The sequence below is a fragment of the Peromyscus maniculatus genome, chromosome 9, assembly GCF_049852395.1.
Source record: "Peromyscus maniculatus bairdii isolate BWxNUB_F1_BW_parent chromosome 9, HU_Pman_BW_mat_3.1, whole genome shotgun sequence".
Classification (NCBI taxonomy): Eukaryota; Metazoa; Chordata; class Mammalia; order Rodentia; family Cricetidae; genus Peromyscus; species Peromyscus maniculatus.
In genome coordinates, this window is record NC_134860.1 from 59135512 (window position 1) to 59156933 (window position 21422).

Consider the following 21422-nt stretch of genomic DNA (forward strand, 5'->3'; position numbering starts at 1 on the left):
CCTGTGCCAAAAGGAAATTCCTTGTCATAGGAAACAAAATGGCTACCTATAGTGCCTATTGGCATACCAGGAAAGATACCTGTTAAAACCAAGTAGACCCAGATATAGCAACAGATAGAATAATCAGCTGAAATAGTTCTGCAATATGATAGGGTAGATATGATATGATAGACTTGGCCTGCTCTATGTAGAACAAGGAGGTATTATGTGACTTTAACAGAAATTGTTGTTTCTATGCAAATCACTCAGGAACCTTGCAAAAAAAGGGGGGGACCCAAGATGAAAAATGACTAGTGTCCATTCTCACAGCAGCTCTGATGTCGACCATCACAGAGCCTCTGGCCCTCCTGGTTCTGCTAATTACTTTTGGCCTTTGCTCATTAATGCCTTAACTAGATACATAAGTTTCCAGTTGGGTGCTATTAAACTGATAGTTATTAGATCTCAGTGTGTATAGGTACCCACTACAGAGTCAAGGATTTGACTCATGATACAACACAAGGGGAAAATGTGAGCGCTCAAGTTATGTTTCAAGTTTAAATTACTATACTTAAGGGATCTGTAAAACAAAAATGCCTCTAACCTGTAAACTCCACTTGCCCAAGGACAGATAACTTCTTGGAATGCTGGGGGCTGTTGTTCATGTAAAATAATATGGCATGTGTTTTCACTTTTGTAAACAAGGTTGGTTGCCCAACTACACACATAGGTGAGAGGTATGTAGGCCAGAAGTAGGGCAGGATGTATGCTTGCCCCCTGCTGAATGAAGGTGGGAAGTACAAAACCTTGTGGATTTTTGCACCCTACTAGCCTAATTCAGCCCCATTCTCTGGGAATCCTGGGTATGGACCTGGCCAGTGTCCATCGTCCTGGCCAGTGTTTAATAAAGCTTGCTTTAAAGAGGTAACTGTGGATTTGGTCTTTCTCCTCACTATTTTCAGGTTTAACACTATCCCCTCTCCACATACAAACCTTCACACCGCCCCTCTGCCTCTCAGTGCTAACTGTTCTCTATGCACAACATGAAAGTTAGAAAGTTCATGTTTTATTACTTATAAATAAGCTTGCAATTCTTTAGAAGAAACTCCCTCTGGTCACCACCCTCCATGAACTTGATATAAGATTGTTGGACTCACCCACTTTCACCCTGCCTGTGACATCCCCTTCTGAGTTTCGAGCACTGACTGTCACATTCTGAGTTGACTGCAGAAGCAGAGATGAGTCCTGGAAAGGATTTTCAAAATTAGCAAAGTATACCTTTATGTTTGTATATAATTTACATTTATATTTTCTACATTAGATTCTTGGATCCTATACACTTGCAGCAAAAACATTTAAGTAACCAGAATTATATTATGTTTAGGGTATAAATGCATTGGCTTTTAAGAAAAGATTATAATAATCCTTTGAGTTTATGTTTGAAAATACTGCTCTTAACATGTTGATTAGTTCTCAAGGAAAATAGGTTCTAATTAGTGTTTTATCTTTGCCAAGACATTCACAGTCTTTGTTGTCATTGTTATTTATGTTCAAGGCATTTGAGGGGGATAAATCAGAGAATGGTTAGCTATTCTACAAGAAACACCACACTGCTTATTTTCAAAATGTGAAGGTTTCTCCCAATAAAAAGAAAAAGCCTAATACAGAAAAAGACAAATCTTGTAGGACTCCTCAGCTGTGTGGTCTGAAGAAGCCAGTCACTTATAAGGTAGGGAGGATGGAGGACGATGGAGGTGGGGTGAGAGGGTGGAGGAAGTCATTAGTGGGTATGAGTTACAGTTCATCAGGGACAGGAAGATGCTGGGGAGTCCTAGGGAGCAGCAGGGACCACAGATAACAGTGATGCACTGCACATTTCAAAGGCTAGAAGACATCACTTTTAATGTTTCCTCAGTAAAGAAAGGCTAAACTTTGGAGGAAATATGTTTGACCTCATTTAAACATTACCCAATATATGTATGCATTGGACCATCCCAGGGTACTCATTAATATGTAAGTTTTGGGTGGGTAAGATATCTCAGTAGATAAAAGCTTGCCATGTAAGCCTGATGACTTGACTTCAATCCTTGTATCCCATCACAGAGGGAGAGAAACAACTTTCAAAAGTTGTCTTCTGTGCGCGCGCGCGCGCGCACACACACACACACACACACACACACACACACACACTTCTAGTAGTATATAAAAATTTTGAAAAGTATGTAATGTGTGTTTCCTGGTGCTTCATGAGTGTGAGCTTGAGAGTGGGGTCACCATGACTGTGCAAACTCAATTCCTCAAGCTTGTGAAGTTGGCACTTTACCAACTGAGCCATCCCTGAGCCCCATTACTCTTGAGGGTACTACATAGCCAGAGTCAGAGGCAAGAAAAGCACACACTGAATTACATTCGTGAGAAGACATTCTTTCAGCTCAGCACCGCAGATCACTGTTGAATGGCAAACTCTTCAGATGGATGACGTAGCTCACTCGCTAGGATTTTATAGAGAACTGCTCCCCAGAAAAGCAGAACTAACATATTGGCACACACAGGTTTCTCAGGGGAGATTTGTTCTGCACACGTTACTGTTGGGAAGTCATATTTGTTACAAACTGCTGCACAGCTCTGTTCACTTCATGGTTTCTATAATTCTATGTCCTGATTGACATTGATGTCACATTGTGAACCTTCAATGTGTGATCGGTTGTCTGACTTTCTTTCTAATTGTACTCCCTGTTCTTCTTAAAGCATTCTGGAAATGACAGCCTGGTAAGATATGACTGAAAGCCGTTCATTCTGGAAGGTCCCACTGGCTATGATCTATTTCCCTGGCTTTAGTCACTGGGTCCTACTGTCTGTTGTCTCCCTAAATACAGGGAGGAATCAACCAACATGACTTGGGGAGAATAAGATCTCATATTTTAATTTATTCATGCCTGACTTTCTCACTAACAAAAACTTGTGCTAACTTTCCTTGTCCTCACACAACAGTGTCCATAACACTTGTAAATGCCACTAGGGTTAATGCAAGTGTACTGCCGGAAAAACTTCACATCTGGCCCATGCATGAATCAGTCAGAATTACAGCTCATCTGAATGCCCCTTCTGCCAGCAAGATTCCTAGAAACAATACAACACAACCATGGTGAGACTTCCCCTTTGCTCTGTCCTCTCTAGGACCTCCCTTTGTGTCAGGACTGGGACTCTCCTGCTGAGTCATTCTGCTGCTGGTAGGAGACCCTGATGAATGTCCTGACGGTTCCTTTAGGATATCTGTATGTCAGTCTATGTGATCCTTTTCTTAAGTTCCATGGAGGCAGCAAGGCAAGTCTCGGTTTGCTTTTCAAGTTCATGATTATTTCATAGTGACTGATTTGGATCTGCGTATGATGAATCTCAGACTCACAAATCTCTAGCACAAGAAAGGCAGAATGTCTCTATGGCAGGAATTTCTCCAGAGCCCCCCAGAGAGCTCTGACTGCTCTGAATGAAGTCTGTTTAAGCTGCTTGCACCAATGTGTAACAGGCTTTCTTTTGGGCCACCACCAGCTCCCAAATCATGACATAGAGATTTATTATTAGTTATGAATGCTTGGCCTTAGCTTAGGCTCATTTCTTGCTAGTTCTTATAACTTATTTTAACCTGTTTCTCTTCATCGATGTTTGCCTTGGGGCTTTTTACCTTTCTTTCCTTCTGTATATCCTACTCCGTGTCTTGCTGGCTGGTGGATGATTGGCTGACTAGCTCCAGATGTCTCCCTCTCCTTTTCCCTTGTTCTCTTCTCTCTCGTCCAGCCTAGATTCCTCTTCCTCCTTGTTCTCTCTGCCTGACATCCCTGCCCATCCCTCTACTGCCTAGCTATTGGCCATTCAGCTTTTTATTAGACCAATCAGGTGCCTTAGGCAGGCAAGGTGAAACAGCAACACATCTTTACATAATTAAACAAATGTAACACATCTTTACTTAGTTAAACAAATATTCTACAACATCAATGATAGTCAATTGTTCTGAGTAAAGATTTTTAATTATAAATTATGTTTTTTTCTATGGAGTAAATTGCTGAGGCTACTAAACTCAGAGCTGAAGCATTAAAGTATAAAATCTTCATAGCACATATTCTGTAAATTAAGGTCTACTGCCCAGTAGCACATTGTTAGATAGGACATACCATGAATGTATTAGATAGGACATAGCATGAATGTGTTACATAGGACATAGCATGAATGTGTTACATAGGATATACCATGAATATGTTACATAGGACATGCCACAAATGTGTTACATAGGATGTACCACAAATGTGTTAGACAGAACATATCATGAATGTGTTACATAGTACATAGCATGAATGTGTTACATAGGATATACCATGGATGTGTTACATAGGATATACCATGAATTGCTGTGCTGAACCGTTACTTATTTTTCACAAATCAGGTGACACACAGCCTTCTTACCACTCTGGAGCGTATTTCTTTGACATACAGTGGAAATAAAAACTCGGATTCCCCTTCCAGGCGAAGTCCATCTTGTGTTACATGCAAATGACCCATTCCTATCTGTTAAAGAAAAGGAGACATGAAATTTCCCATTGTTTTATTTTTTGCTTCTCTTGGATTAACTAAAATTACACATGAATCTCCATATATTCCTTTCATTTTTCTGTATTTCTCTTAAATGTCTACCTGAAACTTTAGGTATTTATATTCAATATTCATTTTTAAAAACATTTTGAAAGTGCAAAGGTCTATTTGGGAGATGCGTATAAGATTTAACAAATCATTTTATAATAAACATCTAAGACCCCATGCCCATATAAAATCTTGTTATTACTGATTTTCTTTTATTTTAAAGACATTGATTGATGGACTGCATGTAGGCACATATATACCACAGTGTCTGTGTAGAGGTTAGAGGACAACTTTCAGGAACTGGTTCTCTCCCTTGGCCTTGTGAGTCCCAGGAACCCAACACAGCTTGCCAGGCTTAGTAGCAAGTCCCTTTGTGTGGGGAACAGAGGAAGCTGCCGAGTTGCTCCAGGAAACTTCTAAGCACAGTAACACAAGGCCGATTGGAGACCACCTTACCACAGTGGGTCTCAACCTTTCTAATGCTGCAGCCCTTTAATACAGTCCCTCATGTGGTGGTGACCCCCAACCATAAAGTTATTTCTTTGCTACTTCATTGCTATAATTTCACTACTGCTATGAGCCATAATGTAAATATCTGATATGCAGGATGTCTGATATGTGACCCTGTAAAAGGGTTACTTGATGCTCAAAGGGGTGGAGATTCACAGTTTGAGAACTGCTGCCTTACAGGAATCCCTACAACAGGGGTAAAAGTCCTCACAACAAGAGCCAAACCCACCTAGAATAGTCCTTTCCATGAATTCAAAATCATCTGATTTGAAGCTCTAATTACACCTGCAAACTCCTCCATGGTATATTTTTCAGGTAACTGAAGGAATGCTGCTCCATCACCTTCACCATCTCCTATTGGATGGAGGAAACCATAGACCAGCCTACACTCAAGGGCGGGGCTACAGGGACTGTAACCCAGTGGGTGGACATCATGGAGACATCTTAGAATAACTTGGCAAGTAGGTTATTAAGAAGGAAATAAAGGCATTTAGAAGAAAACATTTGTAACAATACAAAGGTACTTAGTGGCTATTATGATAATCCCAACATAGAAGAGGCTCTGGCTTGACATGTTTTGCAGACATGGAAGGACCCGGCTGCCTCCTACTGTGGCAGTCTTGGAGAACATGATTCAGGCTCTGCACTGGGCTCCATCACATGTTTCCCACCAGCATGCTCATTGAAGAGAATGGGTCTCAATCGAAATATCTAGGGTGAAAAATGCATCTTGGGTTTCTGGAGCAGTTTTGCTTATTCTGGGTCTCAAGCTCAGGAAGATGAGCTAAGTCTTGAAGGAAATGATATGGAGCTCCTTTATAATTTCAGTTGCTTTGACTCAGCAAATAGCATCATTAAAACCAAGTCCATCAGGGAACTTATGATGGCATCCATGTCGGGGGTATAGGTTCTGAGTTATACAGGGGTGGGAAAAGATCCTGCTTTAGATCAGTTGGTGATATTGTAACACTGAGGCAAAAGATTTTAATTTAAAGGAGATTTTGAGAGTTGTGAGTGGGATTTTAGAAAGAAAAAAAAAACCACAGAGGTGTTTTGGGGTGCGGGTGCTGGGCATTGACTTCAGGTTTCATGCATGCTGGATACGTGCTCTTCACTGAGCTGGACTCCCATGCCAAACACAGACATTTCGGCTTTTTGAGACAGTCTTATGTAGTTGATGGTGTCCTTGAACTCACTATACACCCAAGGATTACTTTGAGCTCCACATCCTCCTGCCTCTCCCTGCTGAGTTCTAGGATTAAGCATGTGCACCACCATGCCTGGCTCAAATGTAGTATCTGGATGCCCTCCCAGGATCACCATGCATTCATCAAGAGCCAAAGGTCAACTGTATATCTACATCCTTTTCTGAGTTTTCTAATTCTTTCCAAGTGATAGCACCTCAGATTAAAATAAAAATCGTCAAGTTGTTATCTATTTACATTCCCTCACGCCCAATGAAGAATCACCAACTACTTAACAACAAACACTTATCTAAGGAAATTCCCACAGAGGCCTCTAAAAACTCTGCACTCAACTGCCCAATGATAAATTCTTAATTGCATGGTCCTTGGTAGCAGATCTTCAACTGCTGCATACTAATGGAAATTAGCTTCAAATCCGTGTAAGAATGAGTTCACTTGGAGTTCTCAGCCTCTTAGAAAGGGTAGTGCCAACTATTACAACAATAAATAACAACAAACACAACTAGCCAACAGAGTATTTTATAGAAATATAAACTTAACCACACTTGCCATTATAAATTCTGCTTTACTTGTACCCACTTCCCAAATAAAATTGCTCCCTGGATTTAATTTTCAAGGTTAATATAGCTAGCAGTATCATTAATCTTATTTTGCTATAGTTATATCACTGAATGCTGTAAAATAATCATCTGTGAGAAAATATCGACAACTATAATATTTTAAAGGTTTCTGCCGTAAGAAGACATTGTCTTGCACTAGTGTGTGTGTGTGTGTGTGTGTGTGTGTGTGTGTGTGTGTGTGTGTGTAGAGTGAGGGGATGGGCATGAGGGCTGAACTCAGCTAGGCAAGCACGGTACCACTGAGCTGCAACCCTGGGCACACACTGATTTATTTTTTAATCCCCATTTTCCTAATTGGTTTATCTTTTATATTAATTACCATGTTATATTCCAGAATCTCAATGCTCAACAACATTAGTTGTTAGAATTTCCCAAGTATTTACAGCCAACAGTAATTGTGTGCATTGGCCTTATATGAAGTTTTTTGTTTTGGGGGTTTTTTTTGTTTTGTTTTGTTTTTTGTTTGTTTCTGTTTTTTGAGACAGGGTTTCTCTGCATAGCTTTGGCACTTTTCCTGGAACTCACTCTATAGCCCAGGCTGGCCTTGAATTCACAGAAATCTGCCTGCCTCTGCCTCCCGAGTGCTGGGATTAAAGGTGTGTGCCACCACCGCCCAGCATGAAGTTTTAATTCTAAGAATTGAACGTGTTAGGTGCTGTGATTTGGGTCCTTCATAATCGAAGCTAGGCAGAAACTGGCTCGGCCTCACTAGATCCCATTCACTTCTCACTGCTACTGTGCTCATCTCTCCTAGACTTTTTGTCTTTTTCAACCTCCATTGCTCTTTATTATTCTGTTTTCAATTTATGACCTCATTCTGGTTAGTTTCTTATCACCTTGACACAAGCTAGAGTTGTCTGAGAGGAGGAAGCCTCAACTGAGAATCTACCTCCACAAGACTGGGCTGCAGGCAAGCCTGTGGGGCATTTTCTTAATCAGTGATTGATATGGGAGGTCCCGCCCATTGTGGGCGGTGCCAGCTCTGGAAGGTGGCCCTGGCTGGTATAAGAAGACAGACTGAAGAAACCATGGGGAGCAAGCCAGTTGGCAGCCCTCCTCCGTGGCCTCTGCCTCAGCTCCTGCCTCTTAGTTCCTGCCTTGAATTCCCACCCTGACTTCCCTCAGTGAAGGAGTGTGACCTGTGAGTTTTAGGATGAATCAAAACCTTTCTTCCCAAGTTGCTTTCAGTCATGGTGTTTTATCACAGCAATAAAGCCTCACTAAGACAGACTTCCTTTTGATTTCTCTTTGATTTTGTCTTGGTACTATAGATTTTTTTTTCTTTAGTAGTCTCATTCTGTAGCTCTGGCTTGTCTTGAATTCTTGACCCTCCAGGCTTGCAGCCCTGGGATTATTAACCTGCACCCTCTTCCTCAAAAGATCTCTAGCTGTGGTGTGTGTGTGTGTGTGTGTGTGTGTGTGTGTGTGTGTGTGTGTGTGTGTGTGCTTTGCTGGGGATCAGTCAGGCCTTTGAACACATCAGGTAATGCTTTACTTTTGAGTTATGGCCCAGCCATCCCTTCATTGCTGTTCATTAACTTTCCCTCTTTTTCCTCTGATGGAGTCTTAAATCACGATGAGGTAAAGACAGTGAGTTGATAATTGAATAATTAACAAATCACTACTATACTGATCAAAGCAAAAAGAGTCACTTTACTAATTTGGAAATTTACGTTTTTCCTTGTATTCTGACTAACAGCTATGTGGGTGATAGACTACTATACTGAGTTTAGGTGGGGAATTCTACACTAGAAGTTACTGTGGTGGATTTAGGTGGAGAATTCTACACTGGTTGGTATATGATCAAGTTCTCTGCAAATGGTGAATGCACTATCATTTATCATTTTATAGCCAAAGCTTGTACAAGTCACAATACTTCCTTGGCACATATGAATTCAAGAAGGGATATTAAAGCCCAAACTTTTGGTGTCTACTCATTCCTGGTACCAACAGGTAAGGGGTCCCCAGACCCCAAATTTCCACCCCTCCCTTGCTCCTAGCACTGCTAAGTAAGTGGTGTCTTGTAGTGGGTAGCCATTCCAGCTTTGACCTGGAAGTTCCAACCCCCATTGAGGCTTTGGTAACTGTCATGCCTACAAGGCAGGGCCGAGAGAGGACCCTGATAACCCGAAATCCGGATGCGTGGGCTCTCTTGGTTCCTAGACCCTGGACACTGGAGGTAGACTGAGCAGAGTTCTCCAGAGAACACCACCAGACTGTGCCACACCTTTCCCAGACCCTGTTACCTATCCCTTCACTTGTAAGTTACCCCACAAAATAAACCTCCCTTTTAACTACATGGAGTGGCCTTAATAATTTCACCAATAGTGTCTAGACCCTGAACACTTAGCTCAACCTGCTGCCTCCAAAGCTCCTGGTGCTCACAGGCAGGGGTTCTCCAGACCTTCAGCCACAGCCCAAACTTCTGACACCTTCCAGCTCCTAGTCTCTGGTGTGGACAAGAAGACCCCTGTCCTGGGACCCTGGCTCATACTTTTGTAGTTACCCTAGCTCCAGATTCTGACAAGCAAGCGGTCCTCAGATTGTCATCACCTCTTTCTCCACACGCACTTCTGCCCAACCAACTCCAGGTGTGCAAGTCCCAGCACAGGGGACCATGAAAATCCAAGATAATGCGTCTCCTTCAAAAATAACTAATCCCACAATAATAGAGCCAATGAGAATGACCTGGAAGAACTTCCAGACAAAGAATTCAAGAGGATGATCATGAATATGTCCAAACAACTCAAGGAACATGAATATACTTCTAGAGAACAAAACCAAGAGATGAGTAAAATAAGAAAGTTAAGGTAAGAAATAGAATTTAATAAAGAGAATTCCTGGGCAGGGGTAGGGGGAGTACCTACCCAAATGATGCTGGGAATGAACCAATCACCCTAATAAGGAAGGGACATTGGCTTATGTATGGGTAAAATAATATTAAAAAGAAATTTCCATTTGTTTGGGTAAATTTCCATTCACTTGGGTAAACTACCACATGACCGCTGGGTCCGGGTCATGTGGTGGTTAGGTTTGTAACTCTTAATGGCCTGTCAAACGCTTGCCAGAGTGCCTGCACCAGTTTACACACCCACCAAACATGTTTCAGGGTTCCAATTCTCTATATTCTTGCCCAAAGAAAGTTATTTTTTAAAAAAATCTGGACAAAATTGTTCTTTGTTTTGTATCAGGACAATAGTCACCCTGATAGGTGTGAAGTGTTCTCTTTCTGTGGTTTTAATTGGTGTTTTTCTGTCATTGAGAAACTTTTCATATACTACTAGCCATTTGTAGCTTCTTTGGAGAATTATCTGTCAGGGCTTGTGCCCATTCTCAAAACTGGTTTGTTAATACTTCTGTTGTCAAGTTGCCAGAATCATTCAGATATTTTAGAATTTATCTTTATCTTTATCGTATGTATGGATGTAAATATTTTTCTCCAGTCTGTGGGTTGTCTTGCTACTCGGTTGACTTTCTCTTTACTATGCAAAAGCTTTTAAATTGATACAGTTCTATTTGTCTATTATTGGTTTTTTTTTTTTTTTTTTTTTTTGGTTTTTCGAGACAGGGTTTCTCTGTGTAGCTTTGTGCCTTTCCTGGAGCTCACTTGGTAGCCCAGGCTGGCCTCGAACTCACAGAGATCTGCCTGGCTCTGCCTCCCGAGTGATGGGATTAAAGGCGTGTGCCACCAATGCCCGGCAGTTTTTTTTTTAAATGTTTTCAGGATCATACACAAGGAATCATTGCTAAGGCAGCCATCAGTCTTTCCTATTAATTCCCCCCGCACACACTGAGGAGTTTGACAGTTACAAGCCTTAGTCTTAAGTCTTTAATGTGTGTGTGGTGATCTCTGTGTGTGTGGTGTAAAGCATGGGTTCCTTTTCATTCTTGTGAATGGGAATGCTCGGGTTTCCCTGCATTGCCTCCACTTTCTGGTGATAAGATTACAGGTGCTCGCCAACATTCCAGGCCCCATGTGTATTAAATCATTTAAGTTGTGAATGTGATTTATGATTTCCTCCCTGTTTGTATCTTTTAAATTTTCTTTCATCTATGTTTTACAATTGTGGTGAACAAGTTTTTCCCTCCTTGGTTTTTCACTGGATATTTTATTCTTTCTGATGCTACTGAAAATAAGATTGTTTTCTGATTTCTTTTTCAGGTAGGTTGTCATTTATTAAAAAGAATAGAACTTAGGATGTGGGGTGTTATCTGTGCACTCATGTTAGTTTTAGCAACACTCAGAGAGGCAAAGATGTAGAAACAAACTATACATACATCCAGGAGACACAAAAGGACACATGTGGTGTGACCATCACATATGAATGAGATCTCTGTACAGTCACACTCAAGAGATTCAGCACTGGAATTGTCCTTACAGGGGCTGAGGACTTGGAAATAGACTGATTAATAAATCTCCATAAATTTTCAGGTTGGCAACATGAATAAAGCCTACAGAGGCAGTGAATCTATTGTTAATGATACTCTGTTTTACACCTACAAATTTCATGAGTAGATCTGATATTTCTTACCATAACCAAATGAAATTTAAAAGCAGAAATACTATATGTTAAGATGTTTTGAAACAGAAAAAATTAAAGCATGAATTAGAAAACAATTTGTAGTCTCAAAGCTATGATGTTTTCAAAGAAAGGCCTCAAGCTTACACCCATACAAGCTGTGTGGTGAATGCTACTCCACTGCAGGTACAAAGGCCAAGTGATACTCAACACCTTTGGGTTAGGGCCCAGCACCTTTTGTGGATTAGGACTTTGTATTTCTTGCCTTTTGAGCCCACAAATGTGAATGGTAGGATGTCTCATTCTGTTAAGATCAGTGCTAGTGAGCCTGCACACACTGTCAGTAAGATCATCACTAAAGAGCCTGCACACACACTGTCAGTAAGATCATCACTAAAGAGCCTGCACACACTGTCAGTAAGATCAGCACTAGAGAGCCTGCACACATACTGTCAGTAACAAATTCCTGAAGGAGGAAAACCGTCTCGTGCATCAACTGTGGCTGAGAGTGTAGGCTGTGCCTTGCATGAGGGGGACCTGCAGTCACTGCTGTCTTCTTTGTCTGAGATTGCGTTGTCTTAGAAATCTGTACAAATGAGTTCTATAAACTGCATGACTGTGACATGATATTGTGCATCTGGTGTAGGCTTTGCTGTGTTCGGTAGCATTTAAAGCAACCTTCAGTGCTCCGTGGCCAGCTGAAGTTAGACTGTGGCTACAACTCTTCCATAAGTTGCCTTGGTCGTGGTGTCTTATCACAGTAACAGAAAAGTAACTAATATATGTCCAATGTCCTATCTTCATAAAGAAATGCTGGGCATTGGTACCAGTACCATCATACCGCTACAGAAATATTATCATTATAAAGTCTGACCCAGAAATTATATTCTATATTGCCTAATGTTAAACACACTCATATTTGTAACCTCTACTTACATATTATTTATAGTAATAATTTACAGTATATTTATAGTAAATACACTTATAGTATTCTATACTAAATTATTCAATAATGTTTTTCAAGCTATAATTTTAATTTTATGAGTATTTTACCAGAATATGTGGAAATACAAATGTTTATTATATGACGAGAGTAATGGTATTGGGAACCATGGTAGGCCAGAAATAAGGACACAGAAAATGCAGGGTTCGTTGAGTGCATTTCACACTGAACCTCAGACTGTAGCTATCATTCTTAGAAAGAGCCTGGGCACACATCACACCCTCAGCTGCCTGGGAAAAACATAATGACTAAACTGGAAAGTTCCTGGCAGTAGTATTTTTATCTCATTGGATCTCTCTTGCCGAATTAATGTATTCTACATTAATTTTAGAACCCCATCCCCAAATGCACAAAACAAGGACTTCTTGGGACATAGCTTAATAGTAGAGCCCTTGCCCAACATGCAAAAGGCCCTGTACCTGCAATATTTGTCTGGAGGCCCTGGTTAGCTCTCATAGGAGAGGGGTGATAAATGCCCCAGCTGGGTCCCACTTGGTCTGGCTGGCTTTTGCCCTGCTGCTATGATTCTTCCCGACACATGAATTCTTGCATTCCCAGAAGGCACCTTGAGGTCCCCATCAGAGCTGAACCTGAGTCTTTAACCCTCCAAACGTGAAAGCCAAACAAACCACTTTTTTTTTTATATTGGAGTCAATCAGCTCCAAATGGACCATCTTTATAAAGTCCCTCCCCAAAAGGCTTGGGGACCTTCAAGGAACGGGTGGCAGGAAGAATGTAAGAGCTGGAGGTGGGGGGAGGAGAGGCTTGAAAGTTCTTTGGGGCATGATGTGGTGGGTGCACTCAGGACATCCCAGCAGCTGTGGTTACCTGCCCAAGATCAAGCCAGTCCAAATTCTGGCATGGATGGGTAGATGAACTCTGGGCCACAGCCCTTACTGGGGAGCTATGACAGTGGATAACTGCAGAGGGAGAGAGAATCACTCTTCTTAGGATGCGGCCGCTGGTAGCTAGATTTCCCATGCTCCGGTGGACAGCCCCACACCCTGGCACATTCGCACAGCACTCATTGGAATTAGTTATTAAAAAGAATGACATAAAATTGGGAGTTGGATCTGTTAAGAGAGATATGGGGAGAATTGAAGGGGGGATGGGGGTAAACACGATCATATTTTAATGTACACATGCATAAAATTACCAAGAATAAAGGAAAAAATAAACAAAAAAAACTAAATAAAATGCAAAAATTCTCTTCTTTAAAAGCAAACATATACCTGCCTTAGATATTTCATTCCAGTAATTTAATTAGATGAGAGCAAGTGTACAAATGCTAAACATATAGGATTGACAACGTTAGGAAACTGATTTATATAGTCCTATAGAATATATTCTACAAGTGACCATTAAGATATCTTGACACAATCAACCACAAATTCAAGATTAGAATTTTCCTACCCTATAGAGATAATGATTAATGAAAAATACAATGCAATAAGGACTCAAAGAAAATCAACACACTATAGTTTACAATGAGTCTGATGAAGACAGGAAACCTCTATCCATGCATTATTAAGACAGTAATCCAGCACATCTGGAGCATGCTCAGGAAAAGGCAATACTCACTGGAGAAAACCACATCACTTTCAGAATCCAGATCGTGAGAGCGAGATTCACAACCAGGGTGGCGAGCAGGAGAAGAACAAAGAGGTAGAGGCAGCGTTTCCTCCAGCCATAAATCCCGATCTTGTAGACATGTTGGTTCTCAGGCCGCTCGATGTGGGTACCCTCCGTGACTGTGGTGTACTGTTCTCGTACCATCTTTTTGGGGAGTAAAGGAGGCAGAGAGACAGGAGAGGGGATGGAGGGAGGAGAGAGAACTTAGTTGTCAGTACTGATTTATGAGTCTAGAAAACACATTTACCCCAGGCCTAAATTTCTAGAAGTAATAATTTTAAAAAAGAGATCAGAAGCTGAGTATGACATGCTCCAGGGGGGGAGAGGAGAGTTCAAAGGAATTCCTGGTTACATAGTGAGCTCAAGACCAACTGCATAAAGCCCTATCTCAAAAGAAGAACGAGAGAGAGAGAGAGAGAGAGAGAGAGAGAGAGAGAGAGAGAGAGAGAGAGAGAGAGAAATAGGTATACTATTACTTTGAAACATGTCATACTGTTTCAACCACAGGAGGATATTTAACTTGTCATTTAAAATAATTTGGATGTGACCAATTCACTTAAAATCTAATGGCCATATTTTCAGATTTTAATCAATATTGCATACACATAATTACACACACACACACACACACACACACACCTATGGCTTTCAGAATTCTGCAGAACTGAATTTGACATTGAAGAATCAATCTTTAAGTCAAGTTATCAAATAGGCAGAAAATCAAGCTGGTATATATTTTTTAACCTAATTACTCAGTTTGACTCTGAGTAGTTAAATTATGTCTTCCTTTAGCTAAATTATTCAGAATTATGAAGGATTTTTTAAACAAGATGCCTACTATACCCATCTTTGCCAACTGCTGACTTCCTTTAAGATAGATTACAATATGTGTGTAAGTAAACGTTTACAAATACCGTTTTTGTGAACAAAAGAGTTCTGGTTACAAATAAATCCTTTATTTTACTTTTGCACCAAGTATAAAAAGAAATGTTCCTCCCTGTCAGTGGAAGTCATAAAGGATCAGGACTCTGACTGGAAACAGCACACGCACACAGCACCCAAGGGGGTCTCCTCTCAGACACCTCAGGCATAGGGTGTACATTCATTTTTAGGGGTGATTTGAGGGCAGCCATACAGAAGATGAACCATTGCCCAGATAATTCTTTGTCTATTTTCAGTTTAGCGACGGGCACTTCCCCTACATTGTGACAATGTGAAAGTGTGTTTCTATCACAAAGAGCTTCCAAGTCTTCAGGGCTGACCCTGCGTGCTGTGGGACACCTACTGTCGGTGGCTTCACAGGGGTTATTTGTAGTGGGTAGCCATTCCAGCTTGGTTCTGGAAGTTCCAACCCCCATTGAGACTCTGGCAACTGTCACGCCTACGAGGCGGGGCGAGGGGAGGCGCCTGGGGACCCGAGAGCTGGATGGGCCAGCGCTCGCTCTGGGCGCTCTCTCGGTGCCAGAACGCTGACCGGTGCAGATTGACTGTGCAGAGCTCCGGAGAACACCGCTGGACTGCATTACACCTTCCCCAGACCCTGCGACCTACCCATTACTTAATTTGTGAGTTACGCCATTTAATAAATATCCTTTTAACTACGTGGAGTGGCCAAAATAATTTCTCCAATAGTTATTCTCTCAGCTCTGCAATCTCCTTCAGTCTTCCTTATGTTAGAAAGTCTGCCACTCATTCCCAACCCTGACAGAACAAACTATCCCAAGCTGAGTGGCTTATATATAGGCATGCTGTTTCTTGCAGTCAGAAGTTCAGAAAACGCACCCGCAGCACCAAAACTCAGTGTGGCCAGGCTGCATTCTTCTGGAGGATATAGCTGAGAATCTGCCCCGAGCTCTGGCCTGTTCTCCAGGCTGTTTCCATCTGCACATCTCTGACTTGGCCATCCCTGCCCAACCCCTACATGCCACCTTGTTTGCTTTGGATTCCCCAGAAAACTCAGGACCGTGGTTCCACCTCAAGAGCCAGCACTATCACACATGACGAGCTCCTCTTCCCTCCCACGGAAGGTTGAGAAGTTCCCATGTTTGGAGTGTTAGGTGTAGACACCTCTGGAGGTCATTAATCTGTCTACCATAAAATATTACAAAGTTCGTGATATAAAACTGAGAGGGGATCAGCAGCTGAGAACACTTATTGAGGACCTGGGTTTGATTCCTCAAACCCACGCTGCATGGCTCACAGTTGCCTATATCTCCAGTTCCAGAGGACCTACCTGGTGCACACACATGGTATACATACATACATAAACTCTGGTCCATGCTGAATATACACATTTAAAAAAACAACCAATGTTGACTGAGGTAGGACAGGACGATATAGTCACTAGTGAGGTGCGACATGAGTGAGGTGTTCTATACTTTATGAACTGCTGAGCCCCTTAATTAAGAAGGGATTTGACTCTTTGTGACCTCATCTTCAACAATGGTGACAAGTTCACCCAGAATCTTCTGCAGACCATGGATAAAATAGATATGTTTCTATGTTAAAGTGCTTTTTAGAATGCTTTAGAAATGAAATGTTGGAGCACTGGCACCTGACGCCAAGCCTGATTTATATATATATATAAAATAAAAAGAAATGAAGGGCTGGGAAACTCAAACTGTCTAGTATTTTAAGTGTGGACAGACTCCCCATGACTGTATGATGTACAAGGCTGGAGAAGCAGCCTTAGGCAGCGGAAGCCACGGCCTACAGCTCTCAGAGGGATGTGACTGAGTTCCATTGCCATCCTGATAAGCAGCCAGGCCTAAGGGGTATGTCTACTCTCCAGCCAGGTGACTGGCCCTGGTGTCATTGAAGTCTGTGTCTTCTATGCTCTCTAGAACCCATCACTCCTTTGGCCTGTCACTGGTGATTTCCTCTCTGTTAAACAAAATACAGCCCGGTGGCCCAGGATCATCATCACCTCCTTCCTGATGTTTTCCTACTTGGCTTCTGGAAACTCACTTGGCTTTCTTCTCACAGCAACTGATACTCTGTGCTCTCAATTTGTCCACTTTGCCCAGACTCCTTATTGAGGCCCAGACCTTGGACTCCACTTTCAGAATCGTTTTTACTAATGTGCATGCATGTATAAGGGAAGGGATCCCATACACACACATGCTTATACATACATGCATACATGCACGTACTACACACACACACACACACACACACACACACACACACACACACACACACACTTTCGTTCCTAGCCTGGGTTTACTTTGAACCCAGGATCCCAATATCCACAGATCCACAGGCACCTCATTTTACATTTCAGTAGCATCATTTACCTTTTCAGTAGCATCCTCTCATGCCCTGAGTTCCAGCCACACAGGTTGTAGATGTGAATGTGTGTGTGCCCCAAGTGTGATTCCTGCCCAGCAGCTGCTGTCCCCTACACACTTCTCCCAGGTAACTTCCTGGCACCTGGCACCTCCCGGCGGTCCCTGCTCCGTCACCCAGCTGAGATGGCGCTATGCTCCTTCCTAAGTTCGTTCCATATCACTCAGCCCTGCAGGCGACACTGTGGACTTTATCCGGGTGTTTTTCTGTATGTGCTTCAGTCAGCACATAGGAGCCCCAAGCAGGTCGGGTCCCCAACTGTTTGGCCACTTTCTTGTGTCCCGGCAGCTGAACAGCATCTGCCATAGTGGATGAGCTCAGTAAATACTTGCTGAATAAGCAGAATACATTATGTGATCAAGCGCCCAGAGCATTTTGTTTCAATTGAAACTGGATATTGAACAATGAAACATGAGGGGGTCTGAATTTTCTCATTTGCATGTGCAGAGGTGGTGAGGTGGCTCCATGGGTTCCCTGCACTCACGGGCACTTCTCCCTGGAAAGAGGAACCTGGGCACGAGCCGTCCCTGGGTTACGGTCACCCTCACCTTGGCAACTGTATCTCTCCCATGAGTGAGGGGCGAGGCCCACTTCCTGAGTCCAGCCCATGTGCTGTCAGGAGCTTGGGGCCGCTTCCTGATTCTCCCTCGTTTGAGCTGAGTTTACCTGAACCGTTTCCATTTGCTGTTGAGCACGCCTGCCGTTCAGTTTATACCAGTATTACTTATTTACTTAAAAACAAACAAACAAACAAGATCTCACTCTGTGGCCCAGGCTGGCCTAGAACTCACTCTGGCCTGGGTTGGTCTCAAATTCATGGCAGTCCTTTGACTTCTGTCTCCTGAGGGCTGGGGGTACAGGCATGAGCCACTGTGCCTTGTTCTCATGTGTGATGAATGCCTCTCTAATGTTTCTGCCTAAACTGTTACCTGCTGATGTCAGCTACGTTGTATTAACAAGGCCTTTCTCTGAATAAGCGTGAGTTGATGTCCAGGTAGCGTACAATATAGTCTTCCTAAAGAGCCGATTTTGTTGTTGGTACCGGCACCCAATGCCTGTGGAAAGGGACCCCGGAAGTTCAGCTAGTGTCTTTCAGATATTTATTCTAATCAGCACTGGGCAGGATAGCCGCTCCCCAGTGCTTCGAGGTCATGCAAAGTGGAGCTCATGTTGACAAGAGATTGTACTGACCTGAAAACACAGAGCGTTCTGTGATCTATTTATAACCTTGTACAGCAGCAATGGACAGAGTGAATATTCTGGAACTTCAGACTTGTACTCAATGACATGGAATAATTCTGCACTCTAATTTATAAATATTGAAAAAATAATCATTTTATAAACTAGTTTTAAATAATTTATGTTAGCATTAAAAATTGTGCTCCCTGTTAACCATCCTTCTAAATATATTGGTATTATGACTAATTATTATTGACTTTAAATGCATGGCTCAAATGTAAATATCAGTATTTTTATAGCTCACTCACTAGATATAAGTCATTAGTGTTTTTACAAAAACATCAGATTTGCCATATTTTTAATTCATAGCTCTGTTATTTAAGCAAAACAGTCTTACAGATGAGTATTCTAACACATTCTTGGATTTTTTTTAAAAGAAATTATTTTATTTTGTATGTATGAGTGTCTTGCCTGCATGCATGTCTGCACACCATGTACACTCAATGCCCATGGAGACCAGAGGTTGCTGGATCCTCTAGAACTGGAGTTACAGATGCTGGTGAGCCCCCATGTGGTTGCTGGGAATTGAACCCAGATCTCTAGAAGAGCCACAAATGCTCTTAAGCACTGAGCCATCACTCTGGTCCCACCTTTGATTCCTGTTAGGTAAACGATGGTCAGTGACAATCTGTATTTCAAGCAGCCCTCGCTTACATGTCTGCTCTAGACAAGACACTTCCAGGAGCTGGGTGCACCAAGATGACTAACATATGAATCATGCTCAGAAGGAGTTAATAGCATCTCACTTTAAAAGGGAGCCAGGTGTGGAGGGGCCTGCTTACAGTCCTATTACACAGAACCTCAGACAACAGGGACTTGAGTTCAAGGTCAGCCTCAGCTCTGTGGCCAGACTTTCAAACAAACAAAAACAGCAAACAAACAAACAAAACACCAAGATTTCATAAGGGGGGTGAGTGTGTTAAAAAATCTAGTCAATCTTGAAAACCTACAAATTCAGTTCTGCCTGAGAACTCAAAGAGTGAGTTATGTAGTTTACAATTTCAGAGTATACTGAGTCCCACGCATCTGACAGGGTATACATATCTGTGTAGTGATAAGGGTTTTTGTTTTGTTTTAATCAACTTGGAACAAACTAGGGTCATCTGGGGAGAAGTACTCTCAGTTGAGAAAAGGCCTCATCAGATTGTCCTATAGGCAAGTCTATAGGGAATTTTCTTGCCTAATGATTGATGTGGGAGAGGGTTTAGCTAACTGTGGATGGGCCACCTCTGGGAAGAAATAGGCTGGACCTGAGCCTGGGGGTGAGCCAGTAACCAACACTCCTCCATGTTTCCCTTCTTGTCTCCAGGTTCCTGCCTTGAGTTCCAGCCCTGACTTCCCTCAGTGATGGACTGTGATTAGGACCTCTCAGCCAAATAAACACTTTTCATGCTGTATCACAGCAATAAAAAATGTCTTACTACTTTTTCTGTTGCTGTGATAACACACCATGACCAAGGCCACTTAAAGGAGAAAGAGTCCATTTGGGGTTTACAGTTTCAGAGGATTAGAGTCCATGATGGCTGGGAGCATGGCAGTAGGCATGCAGCCATGCACTGAGGCAGGAACTGAGAGCTTACATCTTAAGACATAAGTACTGGGAAGAGAAAGATTGGGAATGGCATGGGCTTTTGAAACCTCAAAGCCCACCCACAGTGACACACCTCCTCCAACAAGCCACACCTCCTAACCCTTCCTAAACAGTTCACCAACCATTGACAAGCATTCAATTAATTATATGAGCCTGTGGGGCCATCCTCATTCAGACCACCATGAAAGCAAACTAGGACAAGCTGGAAATAAAATGCATATATTGGAATGTAGAGCTCAGAAAATACACAGAAGCAGAGCATAAAAGCTCAGGCAGGTCTGGGCAAGAGAATGGTTAGTTTGAAGTTAGTCTGAGCTTGTCTAAAAATATCACTTTTCTCTGGCCTCTATTGCTCCATCCACACAGGACTGAAATATGAATATGAACCTCTACATGGATTTACATGACTGAGTTATAAATATGCATGTGCATCTACATATATGTAGTAGTCCTTCTCATAGTAAAATGAATAATATGACTCCATTTTCATCATTGTCCCAAATTCACGACCACATTTCAATGACCAAATAGTTTTAGAGATAGTTCTGCTTCATTTTTGCCCAAGTCACTCTATCTGATTTACCTCAATACAGAGAAGCTGCTGGGTCATAATTCTGGACTCTCTCCAAGCAGTCCGATGATCAGAATAGCACATAGATAGCCCTATTATACATGCATGCAAGTAACACAGGGCACCATGTAGACGTGCTCACAAACACATCCACATTAAATGGTCATACAATTGTTCTTGCTCTTTTATAGCGGGATTGGCTTTTAAAATGGCAGTTTTTTTACAAAGGTCCTCAAGAAGTATACCAAGCCACCAGAACACGGCACTCAGACCCTGACAAACCCAGATGAACGTCTTTTTAGAAGGGACAGAAGGGAAGAGCAAAGGCCCAGCTGACTGCCCTACAGTTTTTTAGCTTACAACGCTGTGGTCTGGCTTTGTTCACTTCAGCCACAGGCTCATGTCAGAACCCAGTGTTGTGTTTCCAACAGTAAGCAACTCCGTTCTCTACTTCCCTCGGTGTTTTGTCCTGGTTTTTAGTCAGCGCACTCAGAAACCTGACACTTTTACCGTGTAAGCACATAGTGCTTGACCGTGGGAGTCATCAGCAACAGGAGGCTGAACTGTGGCAA

At 42.2% G+C, this 21422-nt stretch overlaps 1 protein-coding gene across 2 annotated transcripts in view; it reads right to left on the reverse strand.

Annotated features, from left to right (window-relative positions):
- Sgcg (sarcoglycan gamma) overlaps positions 1–21422 on the reverse strand; it is a 77342-nt gene that overhangs the window by 20436 nt on the left and 35484 nt on the right. For both annotated transcript variants that reach the window (XM_076545145.1, XM_006986323.4), the window contains exons 2-4: positions 14051–14245; positions 4438–4539; positions 1137–1224 (exon numbers count right to left, since the gene is read on the reverse strand). In XM_076545145.1, coding sequence (XP_076401260.1) covers positions 1137–1224; positions 4438–4539; positions 14051–14245 — 385 coding nt within the window. The remainder of the gene's footprint in view (positions 1–1136; positions 1225–4437; positions 4540–14050; positions 14246–21422) is intronic.